Raw genomic sequence first — 18,761 nt, 5'->3', positions numbered from 1 at the left:
TAATAATAGGGATTTACTTTTAACTTTGTGTAATATAGTAAATTAATCCTAAATAAATATCAATTTATAATTTTACTTGAGATTTTTTTAATTATATTTTTATTTTTATGTATCAAAAATTATGAAATGATAATAATATAATTAAATATTGTCTATCAATATAGATTTTATCAAAAATTTTATTTATTAAAATAATAACTTTTATCATAAGCTACTTTATAAGAAAGCACTGGTTATCAGGGTATATTTATTTATTTACTTAATATATTATACTTCATCGTAAAAATTTTCGGTGTTATATGTTTTTTTAATTCATTGATATATTTATTTTCTGAGTTCTAGCAATTTATTAATTCGGAATATTGTCAGTCAGAATTTCAAAATTTGATAAAGCTGAGCATATAAGTACAAAATAATATCTTAATTAACTACTTAAATTTTTGGAGTTACATATTTTTGCCTACGCCAATGATCTTCATGGAAAATCACCGACTTTATTTTATTTCACAAAACTGGACGTTCAGATTCTTATAAAAATTAAGGCAACAAGAGAAAATAACATCTATTAGAATATATTTAATAACAATCAGTATGGTTTCAGAGAATATGAGAATATTTGTTAATATAAAAAATATTAAAAATTTATCTTTGTCTCTCTTTCTTCAACACGATTTAGTATAGGAAAATCTACTACGTTAATCAAATAAGGTAAGGGGCTTGGGATTTGACCCTTGTGGTAATGCTATCTTATCGTACTATCCTATACTAATCTAATCTAATCTATCTTAATTATTTGTCACTACACACGGAAGCATAATAACATTTATAAACCCTTTTTGCATACTTGGCATCACGTCTTATATATCAATTATTATTTATACAATTTATAAATTTAAAAATAGTTGAAAATAATAGTTGAAAAATGTTTTCAAAAGACTATTGTCCACGAAGTTCCCCCGATCTATATGAAGCGGCAAGAAGATGCCACAGAAGATGCAGCTATACCCTAAGTGAAAGTGATAGTAGTACTACTGATGATGAGTTCGTGGAAAGAAAAAGAGTACGGGAAGAGCAGACAAGGTTTTATTTATTTTTGTTTCGATCAATTTCGATATTAATAAAAAAAAAAAAAAAAAATTACCTCAATAAGATTTATGACTGTCATAGTATAATATGTATTTTTATTTTCTAGCGATAATATCGTGACGATTGACCTTGATGCCATACCGAGCCCGCCGACCTCTCCTAGGTACAACTATTAGTTTTTATTATAAAATTTATTTTTGTAAAAAAAAATTTTAATCGATAATTATTTTATAGAAGATCTCAACAAATGGAGGTTGATCCACCACTTGAACAAGAAAATGAAAATGATGTTCCGAGAGAAGTACCTGTTAATAATAATAATAATAATAATAATAATAATCAAAATGTTTATGATGAAATCAGAAAGTGATTGGCTCAACATGTTAATGAAAGCAAATGGAAGCAACCGAGAGAAGAATTGTGAGTTTTTAATTCATATATCAAAGAGAATTTTGAGAGGATTAATTCTACAAAACTAATAATAGTTTTATTTTACCGGTGATATCAATAATAAATACGTTAGGAAGTCTAATAGTTTTGCTTTTACTTATTTTAGAAGAAAGAAAGGTTACTTCTTTTAGGAAGAGATTTGTATGCTGTATTACCTAATGGAAAGTGGGAAATATAAGCAGTACAACACTGAAAAGATCTGGACTTTGATGAAAAATCAGTATGAGGTAATATAATACATTTTTTTGATATTTTAAAATACGTTATTTACTATTCTATTTCTTTTTTTAGTTCCTACCACATCGATCGTGCAAATCCTTGCACCAACACTTCGAGCAAATACTACAATGGAGATTATCGCAATATGATGTACCAGATGAAGTAATTGTAACCATCGTTAGTCATCGTATAAAAGAATAATTTGATATTTTGCGGTGTATTTTTTTTTTTTTTTTTTTTTTTATTTATTTCTGTTCTTTATTATATTTTCTTCTTGTTAAAATTTAAAAGTTAATCATATGAAAATATACATACAGCGCCATCTTGTTTCAGTTTAAGGCAAGTTATGTAATGGTAAATAAGATTGAGATTTTCATAAAAACAAAACTGATGTTGTTGTTATTTATTATACAAGTTTTTTTAACTTAAAAAATTGTAATTACTAAGATTATAATTAAATAATAACAATGGTGTATTTACACTTTCCCTCAAATTTAACTGAAGAAGAAAAGATGCTGCAAGACAAATACAACAAACTAAAGCGAAAGGTAAATTTTATACTCTGAAAAATTAATTTTAGGTTAAATCTTTAAGTTTAATTTCAGAAAAAATGATATTAAAGTTAACAGTCATTTAATTTTATTTAATAAAAATATTTTTTCTAAAAAATTGCGTTTTTTATTTGTAAAAATTTTGAAATGTCAATTTATTTTTTTTGCCACAGTTTGCTTATTATCAAATTATTAAATTGATGCTAAACTATTTTTTATTAAGAAAAAAGCGCTCCAGGATTTAAAAACTCCAAAGCCTGAGCCTGAACGGATGCCCCAGGCGCCAAAACGACCGACGGAAGCGCGAGATGCTCGAGAAGTTGCCAAAAAATTAATTAAATCTGGAGTAATAACAGCACCAAAGACTCCCAAGCGTCCAGAGCAGTCATTCAAACGTCCTCGAGGTCTAGAGAGAAAATTAAACAGCACAGAGAAGACTATTTCTTCCTACCAGCCTTTTTGTCCAACACAACCTGAAGAAGAGGAAGCTGACGCAGCTGCAAGACCCAGAGTAAAGGGCCTCTACGAATCTTTCGTCAGCGCGAAGAGTGACAGCAGCAGACCCGTTGCAGATAAAATTCTCTCGAAGCCAGACCCTAAGCCTCGAGCTGGGAACACCATCTTCGTGTCTGGTTACAAGATATCCGAGGACTATTTAAAGAAACATTTTACCTCTTTCGGGAATATTTTAAATATCTCGATGGAGGCTGAGAAAAAGTGAGTCTCAGTTTATTTTAAAAATTTTTGATTTTAGGGTTCACTGAGTAATTAATTGATTTATCGGTAATTTACTGACTTTAACTTAAAAAATGATTTCAGCCGTGGTTTCATTACCTTTGACAAACCAGAAGCAGCGGAGCGTGCAATAAGCGAGAGGAATGGCAGCATGGTGTCGTCAATTCAACTAAAAGTATCTTTAGCCCGACGACAGCCGGTTATTGAACCGATTAATGACACTACTTCGAGTGCTGTGTGGTCATCCATTGCTGCTAATTATTCACAAAAGAGCGCTCACAAAGATGCGAGGGACATGAAAGTTTACGACGAAGATTTGTTCCAATAAATTTAGATATTTATTTATTTTTGTTTAATTTTTTAATAAAAATCAAGATAGATTAAAATATTATAAAAACAAAAAATTAATAATAAATAACAATTGTTCAATAACATGGACTTTATTAAACGTAAGTATCAACAGATCACACTGATTTAACAATTGTAGTACAAATATACCTCAATATATTATATATAATATATATATATATATATATATATATATATATATATATATATATATATATATATATATATATATATATATATTTTTTTTTTTTTTTTTTTTTAAATAGTAATATACAAACGGATTTTTAACGTCGTATTTAAAAAACATAATTATCCTAGGAATAATAATCAATAATTTAAAATTTATAATTAGTAAAATATGGGATGAAGAAATAAAAATTACATTCGCGGAGGATTAAAGTAATCCCAGTGATGATGGTGGTTGATGGTGCGAGGACCTGCGAAGCAGACTATTATGAGTCCGGCGATAATGAGCAAGAGGGCGCAGATCGCGAGCTCTATTTCTCTGATTTTGGCCTCAGACTCCTCGCGGTTGACCCTCGAGACCATGTAGTTGACAAAGTGTCTCATCGCGCGTTTGCCCGCTTGTTTGAGCGCACGAACTAACTGGTTGGTCATGTCAAGGACGCTGGGCTCTTCGACGCTCGGCGATGACAGAGCGAAGAACTGCGGGGTAATTTGGGACGACGTAAATGCTATAAACTGTTGCTGCTGCGGTGATGATGGACGAGACTGAGTCAAGGGCGATGACGGACGCGAAGGACGCTCGGGCTCGATCTCCGAGTAACTTATCGTTGCGCGCTGAGGCCTTGTCTCCGAGGACTCCAGCAACGGATGGAGGACGTCGGGGCTGTCTGGAGTTACCGAAATCACCGGAGGTAATGAACGAACTGGAGAAGCGGTCTGTCTTACACACATTCTAACCGGTGAGTTTGAACCCGATCTTTCTACTTCTATTTCCTTTTCTTTTTCTTTTTCTTTTTCTTTAATTTTTTCTATATCTTTAGCCCGTTTTGGTTTCTCAGGTTCCTTAGGCTTAGACTCACTGTAAGATACTAGACTAGGAGGGCTCTCTACTCCTTGGGTGGAAAAAATCGCCCGAGCTTCCGTAGTCTTGTTCACCGAGTCCAGCTGCAGATGATCAGCTTCGACCCCTGAATCAATTGTCAATTTAAAATCCTTGAGTGTCGAGTCTGTTCGGGAGTAATCGGAATGGGGCTCTTTGTCCTTTTCGTGGCTCTCCTGGACCTGATTGGACACCATCTCCAGTTGAGCTTTAATGGCAATCAGTTCTTCAAGTAAAGACGGATGCATCGTGTGGTCTTCTTCATTGGCATTAGCAATTTCTGTCGCGGAAACCACCACCGCGTCTATTTCCGAAGCCGCTATTTTGTGTGCCTCAAGATTCGAGACACTCAGTCGGTCAACTTTAAGATCTGCGACTTCAAGACTTGCTATTTTTAGCGTCTCATTTGTGAGAAAAGCTGACAATCTTTCTTCTAGCTCCTCTAGGCCAACAACCCTCGATTCGGGTCTTTCGGGAATTATCTCTCGAGTTACCGACGGACTTTTACTTTTTAAATACGAGACATTGTCTTCTTTGGCTTGAGGTAGAGGTGGAACATCAGGCACCCGATCTCTAGGCTCTGGATCACGCTCAGGAGTGATTCTTGAGCCTCGGATATCGGGCTCGGAAACAGCGGATGACCTTGTGTAAAATTCTTGAGGAGTGGGAATTCTTTCATGAGAAATTGCAGTGACGCCTCTAAAGTACGCGGGACTTGGAATTCTCTCCATGGAAACCATTATCTGGGAGCCAGAACTTGAAGGCGCGACTACCAGCTTCGCCTGGGTGATCTCCTCCTCAATCACCATGTCATCTGGCAGTGGGTCAGTTTGTGTCGAAGCGTAAGCTTCTGTCAGATCACCTCCAAACTCTGCTTCCACCTAAAAAAAAAAAAAAAAATATATTTATTAAAATTATAAAATTAATTATTTAAAAAACCTATTTTTTAAACTGACCTTGGCTTTATCTTTTCTAGCCCTTGGAGGTCGTGGAGGAGCTGGCAGAGGTCTGCTGGCCATTTTGTGCATCACTTCTCCACTGAGAAGATTTTTGTGCTCTTCATCTGACTCAATTTCTACATACGGGGTGACATTATCTTCCAATGGAGTCTTGGAGCCGACCGACGGAGTCCTGGATATTGGTCTCAGCGTGCTGTAATTTCTGATTGGTCTAACCGGCGCTCCACTGGACCTTGGAAGCGTAGCAAACTTATCTTTGCGTCTCTTACGTGGCGGAGGAGGTCTTGGTGGTTTTTCGCGTTTTTCAATAACCGCGTACCCAGGAGGCTCGTCGAGCTGCATTTCCTCAATATCGTAGCCCAGATCGGGTATCGAGTCGGCTTCTCGAGAGGTTCTGTCGTCATCTTGAATAATCGAGGTAGTTCTGGAGCGTGAGTGTCTCTTCAGGGGTATCGGAGCTGGCTCAATATACTCCTCTTCGTCAACTTTCGACGTGATACTGATTGTCTCATGACTAGGAACTCTCGACGGCTTTATCGGTTCCGACTTGGACCTCGGTTTTGCCTCATCCGCAGTATCAACACTGATATTAGTGTCGTGGCCATTGCACAAATTAATTCCATTGACGCGAAAATGAATTTCCTTGTCATGAACATGTCGCTTTTTTCTTTTAGGAACTGTCGGTGGAATCAGTAGTTCCGGAGAAAATTCTTTTATAGGTTCTGAAGGAACTCTCGAAGAACTTCTTGAAGTTCGAGATTTCCTTCTCATCGGCTTCACCACGACGATGTCATCCAACGGTTCCTGCATGTTCAAATCCAAAGGCGCTGATTCTGCATGATAGACGATTCTATGCCTGGACTCTGAGAAGCTATCATCATTATCAAGAATTCGCGGGTCAAAGTCAGACTCCTGACTGCGTCGTTTCGGTCTAGTGGGTGGCACATCGTAAGATTCAAAAGACTCACGTTTTCTCGTGATCGATCGAGTCCTCTGTGGTCTTTGCGGAGGCTTAGGAAGCTTCTCAGAAGTTCTCAGTGCGTCACGTATTTCGCTGGTCAAATATCTCCCGACATGCATATCATCCTGACTGATACCTTTCGCGCGTAGGAAAAATTCATCAGAGTCTATTTCTTCAATAACTCCGCGACGACGACGATCACAGGAGCTCCCACTTGAAGCCTGTTGCTCTCGATCAGAACGAGTTGACACGTCCTCTTCAAGTTCACTAGACTGTTCTATATTTTCTTCAATCTCCTCTTCAACTTCGATTTCTTCCTCCTCCTCCGCCTCCTCCTCCTCCTCTTCCTCTTCCTCTTCTTCTTCCTCTTCCTCCTCCAGCTCCTCTTCTTCGTCAATTTCTTCCTCCTCTTGTTCCCTCGGATCGAGTTCCAATGAAGCCTCAATTTTTTCTCTGTCTCTTGCATGTTCTTTTTTGTAGTCTCGAGGGTCCACGGATTGAAACGCCACTCGATATAAATCCCTTTCTTTGCTGCCTCCGGAGTCTTCGAGAGCAATGTTCTGGTCACCATACAGCCGAGGATCGATTTGCGGGGGTTCATACGAGTCTTCGGAGTCCCCGCGGAATATTTTACCCGCGCGACTCATGATTTTTTGCATAACTTCTTGGTGCTTGTATCGGTGAGGTTGTTTAGTTTTTTCTAGCTCTTGCTCTCCCTCTTCTATTTCTAGCTCTGGCTGTTCTTCTCGCTCGGCACTGGGTACTCGAAACTCGCAACGGTAAAACTCTTGAGTTTTCCGATGTTCCTCAGACTCTTCCCAGCCCGGCGGTTCGGACTCCTCGAGAGATTCTTGACCCCGTAACGAGAGCCGGGGTTTCTCAAGCGCCGTTTGCTGCCAGGGTTTTTCCCGTTCGATCGAAGCTGGAGGCTCCTCATCGTCGTCAGCGAATTTAATGTCGGTAAAACGCTGAGTCCATCTACTGCCAAACGAGGACTTTGGCTTTTTAGCTCGTGGAAGCGTCGCGCTTTCGGTGGCTCCCGATGACGAGGCTCGAGACTCTTTCGGGGAAGAAGTCGTGTAATCTCGGGTTTTAGACTTTCTGTCAAACAGTCGAGGGACTGTCGAGAAGTCGAAAATATTTTTACGCGAGCCCGCGTTTGATTCGTTGCTGTACTGGCGCTGCTGCTCAGCTAGAGTTGGAGTTCGTCGATGTCCAGATAAACTTAGCATTCGGAAGCTGGACCGCGATGGTATTCTCGGTAAATTTATTTTCGGACGCTCTGGTAGGTGGAATTTTCGGTGAGAAAAATTAAACTTGGATCTGTCGGGCAAAGAGAATCTTGATTTGTCCAACGAAAATCTTGGACGGTCGGGCAGTGAGGCGCGTATTCGCTCTATTCGGGTTCGTTTATCTGTCGAGGATGCCTTGGAGGCTCGCTCCAGGGTTGAAGACTTGTCGGATGATCGGGATTTAGATTTTTCGGACTTGGACCGGTCCGAGCGGGCTTTTGGGGATGATTTGTGTCTTCGGTCGTACATAGGAATAGTGAAAGTCGGTCGATTAATGTTTTTTAGGCGGGTTCGTAGTTTTCCAGCTTGAGTACGGATCTTCTGGGGTAAACCCCGCGCTCCTCGTCGCAACGGCAACTCCTCCATCACTGATGAGTCCACCTACAATAATTATTTATTTTAGTTTCAATATTTATTTCTGGGCTTGTTGTAGCAGTAATATTAACAGTTTTATGTCTGTTGTGTAGATTAACGGGTGTTTGCTAATGAGAATTATAAATATATAATGATGACTGGCAAGAGAAAACATTACGGGTTACTTCAGTTGTAAAAGCTCTTGAATTAGATATAATATTTTTGGAGACGACATAATTTCATGTAGATATTTAAAGCGCTTTCGCAACAATAACGTCACATGTTTTTTCTATTGAATCAACATTATTTCATTTAAAATACATTTCAATAATAAAAAATAAAAATAATTTATTCACGTCTGGTTAACGAGTGTTAACTATCTAAAGTAAAGTCAAGTACAATTAATGGCACGTGGTATGTGCATTCCACTGATGTACTCATTCTCGTATCGTCTTTATTTAGTAGCAAGAAAAATAAATAAATATACTGTTGCCTAATCACTAATCTTAGCCAACAATTTAAATCCCCAGATAAAAATATGCCGCTAGTAGAAACTAAGATCAATAATCACAATAAAAAAAATAAAAAAATAAAAATAAAAAATACCAACCTGGCTCGTGTTGATCTCCCCGTCGGTCCTGGATTCGGTTGCGGGGGTCGCTGCGCTGAAGAACCGTTCCTCAAGCCTGTCCTGGAGCTGTTGTGCGGTTTCTGGTTCTTCTGCTCCAGAGATATCACCGCTTCCGAGCTCTCTGCTCTCCATAGCGTTGTCCTCGATCCGTCCATCAAGAGGAAGGACCACGTCGCCTACGAGGCCAACTCCAGGAGAAAATCTACTACCTCCAACATCAATACTGTCATCGCTGTCACCAACTGGGACGATGTCTGTGTCCAAAATTCTGACCACCGGGGCTGGTCCCGAGGTCTTTGGGGACATTCCGGCGCCAACCGGTTCATACTCGTGCTCACTGTGTAAAAAACTCATCGTCAGCACTTATCACTACGGTAATTACTTTATTTTCATTTTTTTTTTTTTTTTTTTTTTATCTATATTTAATTTCAAGAATTTAAAAAATAGTTCCAACGCTAAAAAAAAAAAATTTAAATGTATCACTAGTTAATTTCCTCGGCCTCGTCACACTAACATTGAGTTGGTTACATTTTTTTCAGGTAGTGTTCTCGTTCAAGTGCCCGACGTTAATGGAATGAAAAAATATCCGCTGGACCAGCAGTATAGCTTAACAGCCGGGAGTTAGTTGACCGGTTCTATTTTGCTCGAATCTGAGAATGGAACATCTATAGCGCCCGGGCGGACCTTAAATAGCTTCTTGACGCCGGGCTGTAACCGAAACTATCCACGTCCATATTTACTGCATTACTAAGCAACCCGATTACGAAATCCGTCAGCGCTCTAAATACTCGGTAAAAATCCGCTAATTATTATGACTATTTTTTTTTTTTTTTTTTTTTTTTTTTAATAATTTAATTGAGATTAAATTAAATTGAATAAAATAAAATATATTAAAATAAAAGGGCACACTTACCACATGCCTGGCTGAGTCTTGGCTGAGGCACGGGACGAAGGTCGCGACAGCATCATCATTGCCCGTCTCTCCGGCAACAAAGAGTCGCTCTTGAAGTACTGACACCCACAGCGGACCTCTCTGCCGAGGCTTGACGTCGAAGAAGCTCTTGAGGTACGTCCTTTTTCATTTTCCATTTTATTTTCTAGTTCTTGTTCTTGGTCTTGTTCTTGATATTTTTTTTTAAATTTACAATTTATAATTTTAGGTTCTGGACACTTTAACCTACTCCCAAACTGATAACGTACACCATCAGCAGAATGCCCTCCACCTCCGAGAGCTCGGAGAGGAGAGCTAAAGAAGCTTCCACCCAGGTTTGAGTTTGGTTTGCCCGATTAGCTGCCACCTCTTGAACGTCTTCCACCACCGTCACTTGTTCACGCAATTGTGTACTTGTATACAATTATATATTTATATATATCAGCGTGATTATTTATAGGCAGTCAGTCGGTTTACTCGGGCTAGTTTATATTAGCTTTTACTTACTCACTTAGATTATCTTTATCTTAACTTTTAAGACTAATAATAATAATAATAATAATAATAATAATAATAATAATAATAATAATATATATATATATATATATATATATATATATATATATATATATATATATATATATATATATATATATATATATATATATATATATATTAGCATTAAACCATTATAATTATAACATTAGATACTCTAGGTTTTAGAGCAGTGGATAGCAGTTTGCGAAGGAGCTAAGGCTGTTATCGAGGCAAGTAAACGCCGGTACGTATCTGCGCTGGCGCAGGTATCCGATTCTGCAGCAGCAGTAGTAGCATCTTTCTTCCTTGCAGCCGCTTTTAAAAACCGTCATGTCCTTTTTCACCCTGCTGTTGCTATTGCTATATGCCTGTAATCACCACGAGACTCCCATCCACTCCGAGCATCGACCGGTGTAAATTCATTCTTGCACTTATGCCAACCGAATTTATACTCGAGCAGGGTCAAAGCACTCATCACTGGTGACTTTATAATTTCAAAAATTTTCGTTACCGTACCAAAATATCTTTTTTATTATTTTTTATTTTTTATTTTTTATTCTTTATTCTTTATTTTGTTGATGTATAAAAAGTTTTTCAAACGCTCTAAGCTAATTAACTCCAAGATTAAGTGTAAAAAATAGTTTAATTTTTTTTTTTTTTCTTTAACTTTAGTACAACTTTTGGTATTAGTAATTATTTTTATTGTTTTTTAATGCTAATAAAGTGTAACGAAAATTTTTTTAAGAGCAAGATAAGACGAGGGAGGATCACTTTTCTCTCGAGGCAGACGACTGAATCGATCCGCGCCTCGAGTTTTTTAATTCTAAACTCTCTAGCGGATCCAAATTACAATATAACATCTTTTTTTTTTTTAAATATTAATTAAAATTTTAAGAATTTACCGTATTTTTTTTTTTTTTAAATTTTTTTTTTTTGTAATACGACAGTGTTGTAAGATTATTTTTTAGTAAACGTTTAACTAGTCTATTTTTTTCTATTATTTTTTTGTTAAATTATCAAACTGTAATGTAAAAATACGGTACTATATTTAATTATCGTAAATTTATGTATTTTTTTTTTTTAGTATTGTCTTAAATAATTTACGATAAAATACCACAGAAACGGTATAATACAATTAAATTTAACAAAGATACATTCTAATGTATTTAAACATACCAAAAATACAGTTTAGTGCGCTTAAAAATTTCATTTAACAATATTTTATCGCCTACAATATTTATAACTGTATTGTTGCCACATTACCATTACTTTTTATTGTTAAAAATACGATCTATCGAACCAATTGTTTATTGTATTTTATAATTAAAAATCAAACACTGTTCAATTTATTTAAATATTGTCATAATTTACAGTGTTTTTAATACGGTAAATTGGATCCGCCGTAAACTAATAAAATTTTTCTTTTAATAATTAATTAATAATAAATAGTTGATAGTTAATTAGTAATAAATATTAAGCGATACTCTTTGATTTTTAAAAGGTTTTTTTTCTTCGAAAAATAGCATTTAATCCTAATCTATTAACGTGTATTTTCAAGTATAAAAACGTTTGTTCATTATTATTATTATTTTTTTTTACGAGTATCCTGATAATTCGGGATAAATAAAAGCTTAAACACTTTTAAATAAAGTGAATAAAAGAAAAAAATAAATATTTGAAATTTTTGTTAAAAAAAAAAAAAAAATAGATTAAAACAATAAAAAAATAATAAACTTCGTACAATTAAATAGAAGATAATGGTATATATACATATATATATATAATATATATATAATATATATATATATATATATATATATATATATATATATATATATATATATATATATATATATATATATATATATATATATATATATATATGCGAAGATATGTATATGTATATATATATGTATGTATATATGCATGTAAAGATATTTATAATCAAGTGCGAGACGCGGTTTAATGAGGTCTCAATGTAACGATTTTATTATTGTAATTGTAATCGTCGTAATTGTAGTCGTAATTGTGATAATTAGTGTACACTGGGGATGTGTCGTATTCACGATCCAGCCGAGATGGATCACGCCGGGGTCAGGCTAGTTCATTGCTGTCCAAAAAGTGATCGCGAGCATCAAGACACCCGGCCAGGTCGAGAACTATGTGTTGGAGAGTCGGATGCTGGAGAACGTCCGCCTCCGGAAGCTGCGGATGGCAGCAAGGCCGCTGATGACGTCCGCGGAAAGATCTGTGCAGGTGGAGCACCACGTCGCAGAACACGTACCGCACTACCAGCAGTCGAAGAAAGTCGTCACCGAAAAATTGGAGTATGCTGCTTTCTAAAAAAATTAATATTTTTTAATTTAAAGCATAGAAAATAAAAATCATTATCAATTAATTAATTAATTAATTAAAAAGATCTTTGAAAATAGGTCGACAGGAGGAGTTATATAGGTGAGGAATGAGGAATGAGGAATGAGGAATGAGGAGATAGAAGGGAGGAGGAGATAAGAGGGAGGAGGTATGAAGGATGAATAATATCGGAGAAAGGTTGGTGGTGTTGCTTACCGCATCTAGAACGAATAACGAGTCGACTGGCCTCAGCGAGGAATCTTTCGACGTAGCTCTGGCAGCGTTCCCAGTGATGAACGGCGAGGCTACCGACGTTGCATATAAGGCAGAAGGCGGCGAGAGGAGAGTGAAGAAATAGGGTGAAGAGACTCCCTCCGTGGCGCAGGTCCCGGAGGGTCGAGGGCGTTTCCTGGGGCGACATCAGCACCATGAGCGGCTGCCCAAAGTATCTCGGAATTTGTTGGAACACGTAGCTATTGTCCGAGTCGACCACCACGAAGAGCGGCTTCCTCGTGAACGGGTACAGGTCGCCGGGGTAGAGGCAGTGGGGCTCCTTACCACCGCTAGGCCTCTTTCCGTGCTCCGGATCACGCTTGCTGCTCGTTGACACGCCTCCCAGGTCGTAACCCACTTTGCACAATTAAAATAATCAAAGAACATCCGGTGCTGTGCCACTGATCCTATTATATTTCTTTTATATTCAACTACTACTATTTTTTATTTCATACATCTCGATCTGACATTTAATCTCCTATCTCTAATCTCTTTTTATATTTATTTTTATTTTTATTATTACATAATATTATTATTATTATTATTATTATTATTATTATTATTATTATTATTATTATTATTAACCGATTAACCCCCAAATTAATAATCAAATTCTACGGTCCATTTATAAAAATACTTTTATCGATACCGAGGAAAAAGTGAAATATAAAAGTGATTCAGGTCAACCAATATTTCAACCATTTTTTGATTTTTCATTCCCCAAAAAAGTTATATACTTTTTTATTGGAATTTTATCATTTAAATAATGATAGTTTAATTTAAAATAAAATAAAATAAAGTATCTATTTAAATACTTACTCTCTTCGGGATGTTTAACAGTAGAAAAGCATCCATCAGCAGACAAATAAAGCAAAAGCGCTCCATTCGCCGGCAACTCCTTGAAGCCACTGGCGAGGAAAACCTGAACCTGGCTGTAGGTCGGCTTATAAAGCAGGTACTTGTGAGGATTATCCCTTCTGGGCATCCCGTTTTCCGGACCAGGATAGGGCCCAGGTCGGAAGGGCAGTCGGCCCGCAGGAGAGGCGTCGTGAATGTGCGTAGGATCATCGCGAGGCTCCCGTTCGAGGGTCTGGAGCATTCTGAACATGTCCACGGAAAGTTCGCTGAACTTTACCTGGTCGGCGCAGTTTCCGACAATTAGAATTTCCTGGAGGGAGAGGCACATGGGTGACGATCGCTCGATCGGGGGTGATGTTAGCGGGCCCAGCCGGTGCGTCAGGACCACCGGGTTAGAGTCTGCGTAGAGGACCCCCACCGCTGACTCTGCCTTAACGAACCCCTTTATCTCGTCGAGGACCAGGTTCCACTCTACCTGGTCCTCCGGTTCGTAGGTGCTCGCGTAATCCGCGATCTGGGCGTCCAGCTCCTGAATCAGCTCGCGCACCAGCTTCATTTTGTTTAGCAGCAGACACACGACGATAAACCTCGCGTAGTATCGAAGCTTCTTCACCATCAGGTCGCTCCGGTCCTCCTTTGCCGCTCGACTGTAGTAAGCCCGTCCGCGAATCGCCGCATAAAACGAGTACGCCTCGTGCAAGTACGAGGTCTCGCTTGTCCTCAAGTAATAGTGATAGTACAGCTGTCCAATTTTGCTCGCGATTTCTCCTATTTGCCATCTCTTCAGTCCGTACTTTGTGTCCAATATTGCTCTGAAATAGTGACATTAATAATCTTAATTAAAATGAATTTATCTTAAACTTTTGGTTAATAATGTTATTAATTTGTTTGTTTATTTATTTACAGAGGGAGAACCAGAGGGTGATAAATAGATTGTTCCGCAACTTGTGAAGGCCTATAGGTCTATTGAAAACAATCCAAGTAGCAACTTTAATTCCGTTTAATTAAATTATTAACAACTTTGAAACTTGCCAGCTTTTAAAGTTTTAAGGACTTGCACTACAGACCGGTCTTATTTTTGTTTTAATGCTATATAGTATAGAGAGCTTTATTATAATTATAAATATAAATCTATGATTATGATGAAATAGTTAACTATTGATATATATTAGTTTGAAAAGGAGCTCATTAGAGTAAATACAGATATATAATTTAAGAAAAAGAAATAAAAGTTCTCGGTGGATTTAACTGTGACTGTGATTAAAAAAGTAAAGCGACAGCCAGAATGGAGCACGTGTACAAAGAAAACCATCATTTACATTCTCGTCTGGAGGGTTGTCTATTGATCCGACGCTAGACGTTTTACCCAGTAGAGAGACATTTTTTTATATTTTTCAACTTTCAGCTTTCAGCTTTCAGCATCTAGACCTGGGATACCCTATATATATATATATATATATATATATATATATATATATATATATATATATATATATATATATATATATATATACTTATACTTATACCTGAAGGTATCACGCAACTAAAAATAAGTTGAGCAAAGTAATATCGCAATCATAAAACAGGATTCGGTTCATCTCTGGTAGCCGTCCAAAGGGCTCCAGCTCGAACTCCCAATCTAGAGCAAGGACTTTAATGTATTTGGGTCTGCTCCAAATGTCGGGCGAGCCGTGTGCTTCATAGTAAACCGTAAAAAGTAAGAGATGTATGCCCGGCCTTAAAAAAATACTTAGTATCTAATATCAAATAGAATAAAAATAAAAATGAATGGAAGGCTGTTACCGCATGTTACACAAGGCTTGTTACAAAACAAACACCGAATAATATAACCAAATGCTCGGGATTCCCTTTATATTACATTTAGCAATCCCGAGCATGTCTCGTGCATACTGAATAGCATTCCCGGAATCATTTAACGTCATACCGGTTGTATGACGTTAAAAAAGGATTTGATTGACTCTAACCACCACCTACCGTCTCAATAATAATACTCCTAAAATATAAAAAATATAAATATAATAATATATATTAGACAAGTCCTTGTCACGAAACAAACTTTCACGAAACCCCTTTTACATTGACAATCAACAATCCTCCTCACTCGATCAAACTCAAACCCTTACTCTCTATTCCATTCACGATTCAAGTCTCGAACCCGAGCTCTGTGTATGCCGTAGTGAGGTGCCAGACCTACAAATAAAATAAAACCCCGCGGGAATTTCAGGCACAAGCTACCCCGAGTCAACTCCTGTCTCCTGGGAAAACTCCAATATTTTTTACAATAATAAATTTATAATTAAATCGGTCTTAGTTATATTTTTTTTTTTATAATCAAGCTTAATGAGTTTTAAAAATTTTTTATAGTTTTTATTGTTAAAAACTAATATTACAGACTTTAATATTTAAAATAAAAAATAAAGTCAATGTTGTAAGTAATCTTAGTTTATGACAGCATATTAATAACAAGAATATAAGGACAGAGGAGAATTTGGTATAAAAACAGTGTAAAAGACAGAGACAGGGGTATAATATAATATAATATAATATAATGTATATATCTATAGACTGTAACCCTCGCCAAGGACAGAGTTGGTGGACAAAGTAGAGCGTTGTGGTGACTACCAAAGGGGCCACCACCACTCGGATTATTTTTTCAGGGGTGGGGCTGTGAGTCATACAGGTAACACTGCCAGTAATATCAATATCAATAGTAGTGTAGTAATAATTCCAACAAATAATAATAATAATAATAATCTAGTTCTCAGAAGGTGTTTTACCTGAACTGTGCTCTTTAACATACATCAGACACTTCTGGTGGAAATAATGTTCGATTGAACAAATAAAATATATAAGTAAATTACCTGTGCTGCTGCTGGAACTTCCAGAGCTTGGTGTAGATGTCAAAAGTCCGACCAAAGTACGCTTGCCACTGCTTGTGCCCGTACTGGGGTAGGTCGCGCAGCCCGTTGAACAGCTGCTTGCTCTTTTCGAGCAGATGACAAAACTCCATGACGACTTTTCTCTCGTGCTCGTCCATGCCAGCCATCATGACCATCTTTGAGTCCTGGCAGCCCCGATCGCTCTCCGGCCAACCCAAATCCTGGCTCCTGCTTCTTCTTCAGCGGTGACCAACCGCTGGCTCAGGGGTCCTTTTCCAGAGAGTGCCAGCGTCTCTGCCCAATACCCCAACCGACAATCACAATCCCCACAATCTTGCCCTCCTCTATTACTACCTAAACAACTCAAATCACACCAACTCCCTGACTATCCCTGACTACCATTGATAAATAATTATATTTATATTTAACGGTCGATTTTATAATTTATTCTTCCTGGTAGTTTCAAGACCTCGGTGATAGTTTTACTTGAGTTTATCGTGGTACTTGTCGGGTGGACTAAAACTAGAGAGTTGTCCAGAGACTACTCGGTACTGAACTCACCCTCGATCAACAGCGCTGAAAAGTCCTGCGTTTCTCTGCTGGCGTAAACCTACAACCCGACTTGAGCGCCAATCAATAGTCCAGCGGTGCTTACGAGACTCTGCTCGGCTGAGAAACCCTTCGAGCTTTTGAGTTTTGAGCTTTGGGGTTGCAACGACATCCCCTGGAGAGATTCAGAGGGTGGATAAGGAAGGTTAATCAATATTTCCATATTGTCAAGGTTTTGGTAAGCTAGAAATTATCTGGGTGGTAGATTGACGGTCAATGGTTGGAAAGTATCGATTTTTAACATCATTTCAAATTTTCATTTTTATTACGTGGATTTAAATTTAGAAAAAATGAAATAAACTCAAAAAAAAGCTTTTTGTTATAATAAAAAAAGATAAATTGGTAGAATTGATGGTAATTAACAATTGAAAGCTCTGCAAAATAGACTTACCCTCTGTGAATTTATTAGTTGGAAAAATAACCGACAGAGATCCTCACAAGCTTGCAAGATTCAGAGCATTAGATTCGTCGACAGCTTCTAGTGATAAATCAACCAGATAAGTAGCTTCGAATGTATGCATCGGAGAAGGAAGAAGGAAGAAGGAAGAAAATAAGAGGATGAGAAATGTTTAATATTAAAACTGACGAATGCAAAGCAGAGAAGTAGAGTCAGTTCTCGGTAATGTTGGATTGAGGTCTCGATATTATATCGACTGTCGTCTCATCTACAAGTCAATCGGCTCCTCGCGTGCTGGAGGCTCGTTGCAACATGTTTAACGGTGCTGGGACTGGGACTGTAGATGGGAACCCTTGGGGGTTGAATCTATCCAGCCGAACGGTTTATGCTATGCAAGTATAATTCCAGAGAACGTATGCATATATATTAATGGTTATGGAAATCGACCGGCCGACAGACGATAGAAATAGAATCGATTATGAGATCGCTGATAGCAAGATAAAACTACAACGGCAGTTATAGTTTACTTTATATTATGCCTGCTCGGGTTGTGGGAGTGAGCAGCATTGAATTCAACGATCAGTGTACCGTGGTTTGGTAAAAAATCATGACTCAGCGAGGGATTGAAGGCTAATGCGAAGGGACCCCGGTGATACGATCATATCGGCTTGTTAACTGATATTAATAGCAGGGCGCGGTGGTTTAGTTTGTACTATTATATTTATGTAGTATGTACCTAGTATTAGGACTATGCTTGTCCGCGCCCTACCCGTTTGTCAGAAGATTTTTAGGGTGGGAATAATACGCCTGTTAATTGTGACGAATTAAATCACGCGGCGACGTATGCTAGAGAGCTGTTTGGCTAATTTTCTCGACACTTATCCCTTTTCGAAGATTTTAATTGCCACACTACTAATTTTAATTGTTAAATTTTTATAAAATAAAAGTCTAGTTTTGCTGGGGTATCAAGGTAGAAGTTGATTTTAAAGAAAAATAATAGAAAATCGCGCTCCATAAGTATAAACATAAGTAAAGTACAAGTGTATATAACCCCCGCCAACAACTGTAACCTGTTGAGCACAGTTGTTCGTGACAACCAGTGATTGCATTTGTTGTCCGCTTGGCTTGATTTACTCGTTTCTTATTCTTGATCTGATCGTTGATCGCCATTTATCATCAATATATCCCCCCATAAAAGTATCCTCAAGATTGAATCACTTTCTTACAGGCTTATAGATCAGCCGAGGAAAAG

The 18,761-nt window shown here is 37.3% G+C and overlaps 3 protein-coding genes across 4 annotated transcripts; 1 reads left to right on the top strand and 2 right to left on the bottom strand.

Moving 5' to 3' along the window:
• Positions 1-756: 756 nt before the first annotated feature.
• On the top strand, positions 757-3,473 carry Nelf-e (negative elongation factor E). Of its 2 annotated transcripts, none has more exons than XM_074244569.1 (7): positions 757-1,080; positions 1,193-1,249; positions 1,324-1,506; positions 1,643-1,763; positions 1,828-2,303; positions 2,530-3,023; positions 3,126-3,473. In XM_074244569.1, the coding sequence occupies exons 5-7, from the start codon at positions 2,223-2,225 to the stop codon at positions 3,367-3,369; spliced, it is 819 nt and encodes a 272-aa protein (XP_074100670.1). In that variant the 5' UTR covers positions 757-1,080; positions 1,193-1,249; positions 1,324-1,506; positions 1,643-1,763; positions 1,828-2,222; the 3' UTR covers positions 3,370-3,473. The 2 variants fall into 2 exon arrangements, with proteins under 2 accessions (XP_074100670.1, XP_074100668.1); XM_074244567.1 differs by having other exon boundaries at positions 762-1,080; positions 1,321-1,506.
• Positions 3,474-3,635: 162 nt separating this feature from the next.
• LOC141528496 (uncharacterized) lies at positions 3,636-11,137 on the bottom strand. Its single transcript, XM_074244565.1, has 5 exons — positions 10,295-11,137; positions 9,566-10,123; positions 8,632-8,989; positions 5,412-8,048; positions 3,636-5,336 (listed from the first exon to the last, which is right to left on the bottom strand). Exons 2-5 carry the CDS (start codon positions 9,739-9,741, stop codon positions 3,768-3,770), a joined length of 4,740 nt encoding a protein of 1,579 aa, XP_074100666.1. The 5' UTR covers positions 9,742-10,123; positions 10,295-11,137; the 3' UTR covers positions 3,636-3,767.
• An 874-nt stretch (positions 11,138-12,011) lies between these two features.
• Positions 12,012-17,194, bottom strand: LOC141528497 (protein SCAI). Its single transcript, XM_074244566.1, has 4 exons — positions 16,486-17,194; positions 13,565-14,415; positions 12,689-13,102; positions 12,012-12,459 (listed from the first exon to the last, which is right to left on the bottom strand). Exons 1-4 carry the CDS (start codon positions 16,677-16,679, stop codon positions 12,215-12,217), a joined length of 1,704 nt encoding a protein of 567 aa, XP_074100667.1. The 5' UTR covers positions 16,680-17,194; the 3' UTR covers positions 12,012-12,214.
• Positions 17,195-18,761: the final 1,567 nt, after the last annotated feature.

The sequence above is a fragment of the Cotesia typhae genome, unplaced genomic scaffold (genome assembly GCF_013202065.1).
Source record: "Cotesia typhae breed Kobodo isofemale line unplaced genomic scaffold, CoteBio_Ctyphae contig_44, whole genome shotgun sequence".
NCBI lineage: Eukaryota > Metazoa > Arthropoda > Insecta > Hymenoptera > Braconidae > Cotesia > Cotesia typhae.
This window is presented reverse-complemented; position numbering and strand designations above follow the sequence as displayed.